This window comes from Eulemur rufifrons, chromosome 25 (genome assembly GCF_041146395.1).
Source record: "Eulemur rufifrons isolate Redbay chromosome 25, OSU_ERuf_1, whole genome shotgun sequence".
Lineage (NCBI taxonomy): Eukaryota > Metazoa > Chordata > Mammalia > Primates > Lemuridae > Eulemur > Eulemur rufifrons.
Genome location: NC_091007.1, coordinates 13,631,056 through 13,646,174, shown reverse-complemented (window position 1 = coordinate 13,646,174; position 15,119 = coordinate 13,631,056). Strand labels below are relative to the sequence as shown.

The following is a 15,119-nucleotide window of genomic DNA, read 5'->3' as shown; positions in this document are numbered from 1 at the left end:
TTCTTGTGTGGCTACTTCATTTCTCTTTACCTAAATGATTAGTTCAAGAGTAATGGAGATAACTCACTCCAATAGGAATTATAAACCAAGCAAAAGAACTAACAAGCAGTAATTGGATAATTCATTAGGTAAGTCATTTTCTTCAGTTACATCTGCCTTAGATCAATTTCCTTTAAATTTATGCCCATAGAAGGCTCATACTTTGCAATTACCCCTCTTCTACATACTGGGAATTTGTTGGATCCTGTGGACAACGACAAATGCATCAGACAGCCCCACTTTCACTGGGTGATTGGTCGAACTTATCTGTGTGACCAACACAGGAATCTGGAAAAGAAAAAGAAGATTGTGATATGTTAGACTTGAATTTCATGCAGGGGTGGGAGGGAAGTGTGATCCTCTTGTTTAATGGATAAAACCAGGTGAAGGAGATGAAAGATCAGAGAAGGAGCGAGAAATACTGGAGAAGAAAGACATACAATACCAAAAAATTAACATCAGTTTAGTGCTATTTGATGAGTTAAAAGAGACAAGAGCATTCCTGGTCCTACAGATGGCTACTTGACCTTGAAATCAATAGATTCTCAGAGAATCTAATTGATACCGGATGCTGACAACTTATCACACATGTAGGCACACCATGAATGCATTTAGTGTTGGCTGTAATTTCAGGAATAGATTTTTCTCTTGTGGTTTGTTCTCCTAAAAGACTTTGTTACATATTTATTTTTATAGAGATTTTAAATATCCTTGTTTACAAGTGGTCTTATAGATATAAAACCTAGAGAAAGACAAATACATGCACTGCTAAACATTTACCAAACATTATTATTGTTGATTAATATATAATTAAATCTGGCAATCATTAACAGATGTTGAATTTTCCCATTGTAGTTGAAATTCCTATGGAAAACTTTTAAGTTCTTGTGGGTCATCTCAAGGTCATGGTTCCTAAATTTGAATCTCAATGGAACCAAAATCTGAATAATTTCTAACATTTACATTTTTAAAAAATTAGGACACATTGAGGATATATGAAAAATGATACAACAGTTACAAATGAGATGGACTCTTAGAGCCTATTTTTCTAGATTTAGAAAAGATTCATTGGAGATGTGATTACTCTCCTTATTATCATTTTTATAGAAATAAAAATGGAAATGAAACCATCTTCAATAAACAAAGGGACAAGAGAGAAAAGGATAAATGCCTAAAAATTTCTTTAGGTAGAATAAGCAGATTCTGCGCCATCTCTGGGTAATTTATTACAAATTACATTAAAGCTGTGTAAACCATAAATAGTGTAACAATGGGAAGAATGGGAGTAAGTTGGAGAGAAGATGTAATAAAGGCTCCCCAGCTGATTTTTGACCGTGATGGTATGAAATTGTAAAAGGGCTATTTTGTTGAAATTGACAAATTAAGAAGACATTTTACTGTTTTTGGAATATATGGAATTATTTTGAAACAAGTAAATGGTCAAGGACATTTTACCTTGATATACTATTTGAGTCTCCTCTTAAATAATGTTAAAATGTTTGCAAATTTTATATCCACTTGACCAATTGTTAACCAACACAAAGTAGTGTTCTGACATTTGGATGACACAAACACACAAAACAAGCAAAACCAAGCCAACATTTCTGTTCCCGAAAGCTCATTTACTAAATGAACCTGATATACATTATTTATGATTTACTAAGCTGAATTTCATTATCAACATGTGAAATCTCCCTTTTTAATGGGCATTATCCTATTACCCAGTCTTACACCCCATGTTGAAGAGTGCTAATAGAAATGTAATTTGTATTTTAGACAGACTTACAGTTAAAGAAGAAAGGACAAAAAGATGGAAAAGCATAGGAAAATTCCCAATTCAAGTTATATTTTGTATATCCTAGTAAGACATGGTCATATAATTTTTAAGTGGTATTATTAATAGATTCCTGCTTATAAGTATGAAGGCAGTGCCTCTGGCATTTGTCACTTGCTGTCATTCTCCAACATCTGCGACTGCAGTTTTCCTCTGCAAGTTGCAAAATACTTCACCAGGTGATTACATGGTAATTTATTGTATTTCTTCTTTTCCTATACTCCCAGCACAACTTGAGCTCATACTGCCATCAATTGGAAAATGCTGTTATGTTGTTATGAACATTACATGTTTATTCTAGAGCTTGTTTTCCAGGTTACATGTCTTGGTTTCCAGAGCCCTCACCGAAACGTTCTCCTCTCTTTGGATGATGCTTTCTACCTCTTTTCTCTTCCCTGTTTCTTCCCTTACATAGCCATCTTTCATTTTGATTTTATTTTTTCCATCTCTTTTCTTCCTTTCACTCCCTTCTTTTAAGTTTTGTCTCTACTTCAAACGCCCTCCTTCAGTGCCTTCTACTGAGTGTGGAGTAATTGTATTAATGGCCTCAATCAATGGCCTCCTTGTACCTGGACCCTCTGTGGTCCTCTCCCACTCTGACTTTGGGCTTGGTAAATTTACAGCAAAAGAGAACAGCAGCAAACTTGAAGCAAAAAACCAAAAAGACTTGAAAAAGTGCTTTCTTGGGCCCCAGCCACTGCCAGGAAAACGTACCCTGCCAGTCTGCTGAGGATACATGAAAGAAACGTGGAGGAATGTTTCCGTTCCAGCAGAGGTTACCCGTGACCAGCCAGCACCCCCACCAATCCACCAGCTAACAGCAGACACATAAGTGAGCCCAGCTGAGATCAGTAGAATCCAACCCAGACCAAGAGAACCACCAAGCTGATCCACAGGTATCTTGTGAGAAATCACAAATGGAGTTGTTTTAAGCCACTAGATTTTGGGGTGGTTTGTTACACAGCAATACCAACCAATACAATCTCTGTTAAAAATCAAATGGCCAATTGAAACTACTATGTGTGTTTCTCCATAATGCAGGAACATTCCTCTTTTTAGTTTTCTGGAAATTAGATAAATACCTAATTCTAGGTACAACTAAATTTGAAAGATTGGAATGTTCTTTCATTTTCTGAACCTTTTTTTCTCTTTATTTTCTAGTTTATTCTTTTGTCTGTGGATTCCAAAAACCAAGACCAAGGTATATGAGTTACCAGATTCATTTAACCTAAGGAAAATCCATCCAGAAACAAAATGGGTAGTTTGCTATCATTGAAAATTATCTGAGATCAAATTGACCACTTTCTAGGAAGATCACTGTAGATGACCTTTAAGGACCCTCTCAATTCCCAAATTAAATGATTTCTTTCTGTTGAATGATTTTGACTTTTGCAAGCATCAAGTAAATTGGTAATGATCCAAACAAGAATTATAAGGGCAAAATTATCTATTAATATATGTAAGGAGAGTGTATGTAGGTAGAAATGATAATTTGTAGCTAAGGGTTACACTTTAATTTACTGTCAGTTTAAAAAATTTACATATTCATAGGACAATGACTTCTGAGTACTGTGTCTGACAAAGGACTGCTACCATAAATATCTCTACTATGAGTCTTAATATAATTTGGGAATATAGAGAATAGATTTCTGAGAATAATGCCTATCACATATAAATTATTTTTCCCCATACATTGTCCATGCTGTTTGATAAGATAGGAAAAAATCATTCATTCATCAGATATTAATCAAATATATTCTCTATTATTATAGGCACTGGAATTGCATTAGAGAACAAAACAAAGGCCCTGCTCTGATGGAGCCTACATTCTAGAGGCCGAGACAGACGTTAAAGCAAACAAAAAATAGAGCATACTAGAAGGCAGCTAGTGCTAAGGAGAAAACCAAAATAGGGTGAAGTGATGGAGAGGGATGGGGGTCTCTATTAGAGACGAGAGTCACACAAGTGACTCACAGAGTGACTTTTCAGCAGAACCTCAAAGAGAGTAAGAAATCCTGCCATGTGGATGTTTGGGGAAAAGCTATAGAGGGACCAACACATGCAGACTGCTTGAGTCAATTGCTCTTGGTGTGTTTTGAGAGTTAAAAGGTTACTTCTATGGCTGGAGCAGAAATACTATACGAAAGCGTCAAAAGAGATGAGAGGTGGTAGGGACAGATCACAGGGAGTGTATATTCCTTGCAAGCCATTATAGTGACATTCAATTTTATTCCACAAGTTACAGAAACATTTGGAAGTTCTGTTTTATTTTAAAAAGATCACACTGGCTGCTGTGTGATCAATACTGTAGGGGAAAGAAAGACAGAGAAACTGGTAAGGAGGGTATCACAGCTGTCCAGGTAAGAGAAGAATGCTGTGGACGGCACTGGAGAGGTAAAGGTGGCGGCAGTGACAGAAGGACAGATCCTGGATGAATTGTGTAGCCACTGCTATAGATTTAATACGGACAAGAAGGGATGGAAGGAGAGTAAAGGATGCCACAGAGGTTCCTGGTCTCAGTAGCAAGAAAAATGGAGTGGGGTTTGCATCAGTAATGCCAGGCGGTACAGCTTCAAGGTGTAATTACAAGGCAGTCTATGAAAATGGCATCCTCTAGATGTGCAGGAAACAATGTGTGCAGCTTTACAGAGCAGTTCTGAAGTGTACAGAGATGGAGACGTCCGAGACAAGAAGCCTTAAGAAGGATGATCACTTTATGGCAATCTCACGGGCTTCAAATTGCTTTTCTTTTTCTTTTACAGTGTTCATGACTAAGAGCTTAGGATTTCTGAAACTGTAGTGTTTTGTCCTGATAAATATTAAAATGAAAACGTACAAGAAGCTTTCAATTCCCTACATTTTCCTAGAAACCACTCAAGCCTTTTAGGAAACCATTTATATACCAGGTTTTGAAAAGGCTGTTTTTGCCAAGTGAATGAAATACCTGATATCATCAAAGATGAATTAGGAAAAGATGAACAACTCCAGGCTTGCTCTGAGATTTCTGATGGAAACATCTCTACCTCTCCCCACCAGACATGATCCTATCTTTCTTACTCTGCCTTCTTGGACTGGGATCTTTTCACTTCATAATATCAAAGGCAGCCAAGTCATCGGGCTGGGTGAGGCCTCTGTGAGGAAGTGAGACCAGTCTGCAGGGTTCCATGCCAGTATAAAATTAGACACCATTAAGATGAATTAGGAATACATTATTATTAAAACCACATTTAAAACAAACTGCTTTTTTGACTAATATCAATGAAGCAATTGTGTGTGAGTATGTGTGTGCATAAACAAAATACTTAGAAGTATAGCCAGTAATGGGCAAAATTAGCACAAGAATGGGTTTGTCATATTGTCATGATGACCTATTCTACAGAGGACTCTATTTACAAGGACATGAAATACTCAAGTCAGTGAATCCATGGCCAAAAATTATGTCAAAGCACCAAAACTCTAAAAATTTTGATTATAGGAAACTATGTCTTATCCTTTCTACAAATTTATATTCATCCTTAAAATGTCTCCTGAGTCAACCCAGATGGGGATGTCAGGAAGCCAACGTGAAAAAATAAAAATTCGGAACTATAGAAGTTTTTTTAAAAGAAATGCAGCTTCATTATTTACAAGTGCCTACAATAGTTGCCTTTTTAGGATGACAGCAAAGCTAAATTTTATCTGGGTCTATGTATGATTTGTATTGAATCATACGTTTCTGAGAATACGTTTTACAATTACATTCATTCCACAGGATAGAGAGATAACATTCACACCAGTTAAAACACCTTCCGTTTTGGCTTATACAAGCATTCATGAATTCTTTTTTGTTTTTTAACAATACTTTAATTTTTGTTCCATTTTACAAGATACAGGTAGGTTTATTATTTGGTATACATTTTTTCTATAACTGATTTATTGGGGCAAATTAAGCATAGAAGCAGAAAAGTGTTGCAATAGCTAGTCAAAATGAAGGCCAGAAAAGATATTAGAAGCAAAGATATGTACAGCAGAGCACACTGGCCCTCTAAAGAAGATTCAGAGACAAAAGCTGGTCTCTACCCTTCTCTGTGCTATCATTCTCCAGCACGAGGGGCCCCACACGATTTCTACAATGTGAACTTTTACATTTGTCTCCAAAGCAGGGAGATAACAGCATGCTGCTTAAGTCAAAGGTAATGGAATTTTATTTTCTTCTCTGTTCTGTCCTGCAAACTTTGCCAAAACATTCATTTGTTTCCATTACAGCCCCAGCTATCTATCTAATAGGCAACACAGTATCTCAGCAAGAGCTTGATTATATTGTTACGTGTTCCAGAGTGTGAATCACATGCCTATCAGAGCTAAACTGCGATGGAATTATTCCAAACTCATTTTTGGGTCACTTGTTAATCATCAATGTGATGTCTAATAGCTTAATATTAATAAAAACAACATCCCAGAAAAAAAAAAACCAAAGCTTTCTATTTTACCCACTCTTATTTGTGTTCAACACTTAACTTCCTACCTCATCTTCCTTAAGTATCTGACCTGCTTTCTGTGTTATTCAGTAGGGATCTAATTTTAAAAAGTCATGCTCTCTTTTGTTACTATCAAAATAACACATAAAGTCCAAAATATTAATGCTGAGCTGCCTGTAGACTACATTTGAATAGAAGGGCTTTCAGTTAAATTTGACAATGCAACAATCCATTTGCTTTCCTGAATATTATTAACGACTCACACAGTTATTTTGATCCCTTTTTAGGGAACAATTCCCGAACTCTTTCTTTCACGTACTAGGTATTGAGCAATGCACCTGACGGCATGAAAGCAAAGGTGAACTGTAATTGAAAGATCAATTCCTAACATGTCTCCTGCCCCCGTCTCCACAATCATCCCCTGTTGAAAATCTGGAAGGAGACAACAGCATGAAACTGATAAATAAAGTCTGTCCCTGCTTTAAAAGGGGGGTTTTCAAACTTCCTATAAGCTTGTGTGGGCCTGGGGTATGAAAAAAGAAATCAGTGAAGGAGAAATTGGAGTGAGAACACTCTTTTTCCAGCCAGTTTTTGCCATGTGGAAATATAAGCCCAGGGCTTCCAGGGCTTTCTGATTCCTCAAGAAAAAAAAAAAGAATACAAATCTCTTATATATTTTATGAAATCTTCTAATATTTAAATGTTGGCAACACATCCATATTAAAAACATACACACACACACACACACACACAACATAAACACATACACAATCAGTGTGACTTCTGATTTGAAGATTGCTCACTGCTGAATTGACAAACTAGAGTGTGAGCTTCATACAAAACAAGACTTTGAAGCAGGTCCTACCCTCAAGAAGCCTGGGCAACTGGGCTCAAGATAGTCAAGATCCTGGTGGGGATTTTACCTGGAACGACAGCTAGATAAGGGAGCTTGCTTGAACATAACTTGGGAATAAAACATCAATAGAAAAAAGGGAGATTAAGGAAACTCTACACCCTGGGTTGGGGGAGACATATGGAATGTATTAGGCCTTTAACTTCAGAGACAAAGACACTCTTTGGTCATAGGTCATCAGGGTTGGGAGACTGGATATGGCCCCCTATGGGCAAGGGCACCCACCATATGAAATCAAACTCTCAATGTCACATCAGAGGGCAGTGAGGCTTGGAAGGAGAAGGGAGAAAGCACCCGGAAAGGTCACAGAAATTCAAGGACAACAAAACCAGCCAGTGGCAGAGCCAACACTAGAAAAGGTTTCCTCTTTCTAAAATTATTTCCTCTTGGGCATTGATCCTTTTACCTTGGTACTGTATTTATTTATTATTACAGCATTTGTTATTGGAACATTATAAATAAAGGGAGAACAATTCAATTTATCATTTTTTTAACAATAGGGAAAGTAAACAAAAATTAATCTGTTGGGAGCATCTATATTTGAGATAAGTAAAAAATAAAATACCTTCACAAATGCAAATGAATTAGATCCTTAAAGCCATGTAGATAAAATTTTAATTCTTTATGTGTTTAAAACACAGAGAAGTGTTATGACATAAAATCACCTGTCTCTACATTTTCCCTAGAATTATTTCTTGAGAGTTTTTAATCAGCATTTTATTCTATCTGGGTTTTTTCAACCTTGTATTATAGGTCATGCATATAAATTTTATATATATACAATTTTTTTCTACTCACATTTATACATTTTCTTGGATGTATATATATTATATTCACATATGTCAAACATTCCTTCACATACAGGAATACCCATAGAAAGCAAATTACTTTCTATTAAATGATGATGGTCTCACTGTTGAGTTCCATTTGGCCTTCTCTTACTCTCTTTAATTATCTTTTTTTCTATAAATTCTAAAAATTCAGCAAGTGTTCATCTTTTAATACTTTCAGGCTGCTAACCATGAGTGAAGGGTCATTACAGTTTAAATAAGAGAAATAATCTTCAAAGAAATTTTAAAAATGCACCAGGAGTCCCACTGAAACCTACAACTAATTGGCAATGGTGATTTATTAACTATGCATTCTTCCAAAGAAGCAGTGAATGTTACACTAAGGAACATTAGGTTTTAATACTTAAATGGTAGGATAGATTAAAAAGTGATTTTACTTAATAAACAGTGAAGTTATTCTATTTGACCTCCTCTAAAATTTGATGCTGAAGGAGATGGTAAGGTATTCAACCAAGAAAACAGAACAGGCTGACTCCCAGGGTGGGCACACATTGTCTGTGATGTTCTCCTGTTGCCACTCAGTAGGATTACGTGACCTTTTTTAATTGCATTGTTCTAATGTAACGACCATCCTTATTCCTCACATGAGCTAACATGTGAAAAAAAAATTGCAGTAGACACAAAAAGAATCACCATCTTCCATGGTTTGTATCCAGAGTAACAACAAATTCCAAGTATACGAGGAGAATGGAAATGAAAATTTTAGAGGAAATGCAACTTCTAAAATGTAATGATATGCTAGGATAGCCAACATCAAAGACTGTGAGGAATCTGATTTCAAATCACTAATGTTTTTGGAATAAAATATTTTTTGAGAATAGGTAGGCTCCTTGTTACATCATCAATAGACCAGAGATTTCAGGTTCGTATCTATTTTAATCAAGAAAACAATCCAATGGCAACTTATAAAGAATCTGGGTTCTAGAGTCATAGCTAGTTATTAACAAAATAGAAACTAGGAATTTGATTTTCCAAATTCCACTTATCTATGAAAGGATCTATTTTTTTATCCTATGTACAGCTCCCTTTCATTTTTTTTTAATTAATAGATCAGTAAAATAAATGCTGTGGAAAGGCAAACCATTCTGACCTGTGCTCTCAAGTGGCTACGTTATAGTATGATGACGACCAGCTGGGAAAGACTGTTGAGGGTATTAAAGTGAGTGAACCAACTCAGTCATGTGTTATAAAGGAAGTTTGCAAGGAGGCAGTCTGGTAAAGTGGCCAGACCTACAAGCTTTAGAGTCATAATCCCGTTGATAAATCTCTGTTCCACAATTTTGGGAAAGTTGCTTAACCTATTTGGGTGTTTTAGGTTCCTTTTCTATAAATGACAAAAGTGGCTACCTCTTGGTTTTTGTGAGAATTACATGAGATAAATTTTAAGCACTTAGGTCAGTGCCTGGCGTATATGAAGAGCTCAGTAAGTCTTAGATTTTAGCAAGTCTGGATGTTGTTATTAAAAGTGAGGGGGATTTCTAATTCTTGTTATGGCAGACAAACTTGTATAAGATCATTTCTACTATTAGATCTCTCAGAAAAGATGGATAAAATATGGAAAGCATCTGTCGAAGCTATCAGGTAGTTACCAAAGAGCAACAAAAGCTAAGATCCCAGAAAAAGAAAGTCACAGATGTGAACTCAATACTACTTTTGCATCAGGCATTCACCAACTCATAAGCAAGGCTTAGAGACTGGGAAAGTAAATAGAACTTCGGGCTGTCTCATGGAGCTAAAGAAAAATACAGGCATTCAGGGCCACCCAGGATCTATATTAAAAACTCAGACCTTTAGTGGAAATCCCTGAAGGGCTACACTCTAAGAGTAAAGGCTAACCAGAAATATGCTGGTCTTTACAAGGACTGATAACTATACCTGCATCGGTGTAAAATGATGGAGTCTGATAAAAAGATTATTAAACAGCAAGCATTAACAAATATTTATTGAAAAAACAAATGAAACACATTTGTAAATTGTTTTCATAATCTCTTTAAGGGAAAAAAAAAAGGTTGAGATGTCTTGGGGTAACCAAATTAAAATTTTCAGTCTTAGATTTGTCCTTAATTAGCTGTGTGACCTCAAGTATGTCATTTAATTGCTCTGACTCAGCTTTCTCAGCTATAAAATAGAGATAATCATGTACGATCTAATTCCATAATTAAACCACACGAATTTATAGAACACCTTCTATGTGCCAATGCCTTTATGAAATGCTTAGGATATTAAGAACATAAGAGATGGCTGAAGAATTTAGCACTATAAGGTATGTGAAAGCACTCTGTAAAGGATGCATTACGCAAACTATTATTTTATGCCGTCATGTGAATATGAATATTTTTCTAGAATTAGCCAGAGTTTCTAGCTCTCACCCCAAATGAAAGGGGACTCTTATTTGTACAAATTTTACAAATAGCAATTTGCCTCAGCAAAATAAAATGTGTAACAGTTATGAGAAAGAAAAAAGAAGTAGACTAGGAAAGAAGAAAATGCTTTCTAACCAGGATAGAGAAAGAACAGAAAGTCAAATAATAAGTAAAAATGACTTCTTTGAATTCTGAATGCAGAGCAAAGATGTTCCACAGGACAATAAATAGTCTGGGAATATTAAGAAACCATTAAAATTGTTTATCAGCTTGATATTTCCCATGGCAAAATGGGACAACCATAATGGAACATTTCTCTTTGACGAAAATGAAGAAAAGAAAAAAAAAAAAACATTTAAAAAATGCCAACCGAGAACAAAGGGAGAAGAGGAAGAGTCAACTGGTACTCTGCAATGTGAGATACCCTTTGAGAACAGTGTAAAGAAAGATGGCAATTTTGATAATAAAGACTAGAGAAAGAGAGACCACAATAAGAACACAAACGTCTGTTTTGACAAAGTCTAAAGTTGGTGAGATCTAAGACTCCAGACTTACTGACCCTGCATCTTTGCAGAAACTTTACCACTGTTGGTTGAAACTGTTGAAAACTGACATTCCAAAGCCTGACCGTGCAGTTCCAGCAATACACTAGATTACAGTGAAAACCAGAAATGAATGAATCCTTTTGATAAATATTCTCTCAGCTTCTAGGGAGTGTGATATGAGAGTATCGTGGGCTATGATATCAAAACATAGCTCTGGATAAAGAAACACAGACTATGATTGTCTCCAAGTAAGTGAGAAATTCCACAGAGAAAAACTTTTTAAAGGAATAGGAACATCTGACATGGTTATGGAATTTTTTAAAGTTGGTCTATTTGATTGAAATTTAACTATCCCTGGCCGGGCGCGGTGGCTCACGCCTGTAATCCTAGCTCTCTGGGAGGCCGAGGTGGGCGGATCGTTTGAGCTCAGGAGTTCGAGACCAGCCTGAGCAAGAGCGAGACCCCATCTCTACTAAAAATAGAAAGAATTATATGGACAGCTAAAAATATATATATAGGAAAAATTAGCCGGGCATGGTGGTGCATGCCTGTAGTCCCAGCTACTCGGGAGGCTGAGACAGGAGGATCGCTTGAGCCCAGGAGTTTGAGGTTGCTGTGAGCTAGGCTGACGCCACGGCACTCACTCTAGCCCGGGCAACAGAGTGAGACTCTGTCTCAAAAAAAAAAAAAAAAAAAAAAAAAAAAGAAATTTAACTATCCCTCACTTTATGAAATATATGGATTTCAGAAGATTTGACCAAAGGGAATCATTTCTTTATTATTAATGTCTCTTTTGTAATCAAGAATTCATTACTCAAGAAAAAAATAATCCCTCAATTGAAAAGAAGATACTGAGTCTGTATTATTATAAATACCCATTAACCCATGGGTTAATAATGCCCATTATTAATTCACACTGTCAGGATTTCTTTCATCACTAGTGACTGCCTGAAACATTACATCTGTAGTTCTTAGAACTTTTATCTTATATTCTTTGTCTAATAGGCCTTAATTACATTGTCAAAAGAGTTTGAAATCGAACACAGTATTATTCTAGTCTAAACATTCTACAATTTAGTAAATTTTCATTCTTTGTCAATTTGTTAAAATGAAACAAACCATAAGTTTAAATTCCCTTGTTCTGTCTATCACTCAGGTCTCTAGTTAATCTTTCCTATCAGGTTTCAATAAACATTAACCAAAGCAATCATAGGCTCAGCTGTCCTGGAATTCTTTCAGTAGTGGGTGCACACAGGTTTTCATATCTACTAATGCTTTTGATATTAGAACCAAAAAATGTCATTGAAATCAACAAGGCAAAAACCAACCAAACAAAAATATATAAACATTCAGATTTAGATGAGGAATCCTTCCAAATTTTAAATACATTTTTCTTAGAAACATTTCACTGTAATACCATTGGAATATAATTACTCAATAATTTTATGAAAGTCATAAAATTGATAAAATTCATGGGCCCTAATACCAATGATAATAGAATACAAAACAAAATTCAAAGGATTTACAATCAGTGTACCCAGAAAATTAAAACAAACCCAAATATTTTTTATTAAGCAAAAGAAACCAAGAAAATGATTTGAGGTTCATGACTGTAAAATGTCATAACACTTGAAGGAAAGGTAGCACTCAGGTCAAGGTGGAAGGAAATTATCAACACATCACTTACTTCTTTGTATCCGAAGATGATACGTCCATCCATGAGGAGGGTTGCCTGGAATGTGAAGCTTCCTAGGTTGTAATTATCCTGGAGATGTACATGATCCCACTGGACAACAAGTGCTGTGCCTGTACGTCCCATGGAAAAAAGCAGAAATGCAATGAGAAAATATACCAGTCAATTCTGGTGGGAGCCTTCCCATAGGCCTGAATCTGGTCTTCAAATCTAGTCTTTGTACTATTTCAGTTTTATGTGATTAATTGGAATTCTGGTATTGAAATAGCATTAGGGATTTTTTTAAAAGGATTGAATATTCTCTAAATATTTGGTAAATTCTAACCTCATACTGAGGTTAATATTGAGGCAATCTAGTGTGAGGGAATGTTGCCTTAGGAATTTCATTAATGTTAATGGGCCCTGTCTTCTTAAATTTCCATGAGCCACTTTCGAAATGCAGCCCAAGTGGATTGAATGAACTTCAAATAAATTTGACAAATGCTGAGGGAGAAAGGAAGTCATTTAAAAAAACCAGAACCACTTAAAAAAGACATGAAATTTTCCATACTTAGAATTATCCTTTGTGACACTGAAGAAGTTCCTTCAACACTAATGGGAATTTTCTTTTTTGGTTCATAATGCTTGCATTTCTGTCTTTGTTATATTGCTTCTGGGAGGCTGCAAGTAGCTTAAAGGTCCCTGAGCTAAGATTTCTGAAGCCCCCTTAAAGTACATTGGAATGAAACTATACAGTGCTATATATTATATTCCAATGATACACTCTGCCAGTGTTCACCATTAACATGAAATAAAAGCTAAAATACAGTGTAATAGTCACCAGTGAGAATTCATATTTTTGTTCTAGCTGACATTGTGTAGTCTCTAATTTCTTTTAAAAAAGAAAACAAATGAGCAGCTGAAAATTTGCTTAGCTCTAAATATTGGATTTTCTGCTGGGTTAAAAAAAATCTTGTTGCCAGAAAAAGTTATGTTGAAAATGAAACTCACAGAACTAAAAGAGCAAAACATTTCCTGTTTTTTAAACAGTTCACCTAAAAAATAATCACAACTGTATAGCAGAATTAATTTTCACCAACTATTTGGTGCTATTGGTAATATCTCTTGAGCTAGTTGACAACTTTAAATAGACATGTTACTTCAAATATTCTGAATACCCAATTGTAAATCCTTAAAGAATGTTAGAGTATACAAATGTTTTGTTTTTTTTTTTTTTTTTTGAGGTAAAACTTTAGAAGTAAAAAAGAAAAAAATTGTTTTTGATCTTGACTTGGGTGCTTTTAGCCATAGGAAATACTCAACAGCTATCACTGCCATGGGGGAAGATCCACCCAGTTCTCTTCCTTTCATGGGCATCTTTGTTACTATACTATCTTTTGTTTTTTTTTTTAATTGAAAAAGGCAAGAAGTCAATAGCCAGGAAACTTCCCATAATTTTACAAGTGTAGGGGTTTTCTGATCATGAAATGCCTTTTAACAACTTCTTTTTCCTTCACAAGTGTCCAAAACCCTCAAGCCTTAATTTCCTTCCTTACTCTCTATCACACCCTGGTGGTGCAGGGAAAACAATGAACTAGAAGGCAGAAGACCTAGACTTGCATCCTGCCTCTATAATACCTGTGTGACCTTGGCTACAATTAACCTGCATGAACCTGTTTCTGCTCTTATAACATGGGAGGTATGATTCTCGCCTTCAAGGGATTTCTGCATTAAATACAAGAAAATATAGTTCATTCAAATTCTTTGGGAAAAAGACAGGTCTATATAAACTAATTAAATGTTTTTAATGCAAATTCTGATGATATTCCTAATATACTGTTGGCACCAAGTTTTAAAATAACACTAAGTTTGCACATGCTAAGTTTTATATTTGGTAGTAGCATAGCTTTCCCCACAGTTATTGATTTAAATTTTCTAACTGTTGTCTTCTCTAGAGAAGTTTGGCTTTCCTAAAATGTTGAGTTTCCAATCCTTAAGCATTCTGTCAATGACCCTAACTAATCAAAATTGAAAATATTTCAGCAAGTTGCTAAGGTATAAAAAGGAGTTTGTGAAGAGCTTTACGATATTTAAAAGTGCTTAATTCATTTAATAAAACATAAGCAACTATTCAGCTTTCATTCTATTGTAGGAACTCAATATTCCTCAATGTTACATTCCTATGTAATGGGTCATTACACAGAAGATATTTCAATAGGTAAAAAATACATTAATTCTTGAGTATTAATGCTTTTATAACAGAATTAAAAACTCATCTAACTAATTTTTTTCATTTATTCATTCATTGAATAATTACTAGATTATTCAATAGATTCAATGGATTATTCAATGATAAGGTGCCTATTTAGTACCTGTGCAGGGTCCTGGAGATTAAATGATTTCTTATAAATAACCACAATCCTTGTTTTCAGGTAACTTAGTGTC

The 15,119-nt window shown here is 35.3% G+C and overlaps 1 protein-coding gene across 1 annotated transcript in view; it reads right to left on the bottom strand.

Annotated features, from left to right (window-relative positions):
• Positions 1-15,119, bottom strand: part of PLXDC2 (plexin domain containing 2) — a 357,321-nt gene that overhangs the window by 88,576 nt on the left and 253,626 nt on the right. Inside the window, exons 5-6 of the mRNA XM_069458825.1 lie at positions 12,690-12,808; positions 228-327 (exon numbers count right to left, since the gene is read on the bottom strand). Of these exons, the coding sequence (XP_069314926.1) occupies positions 228-327; positions 12,690-12,808 (219 nt within the window). The remainder of the gene's footprint in view (positions 1-227; positions 328-12,689; positions 12,809-15,119) is intronic.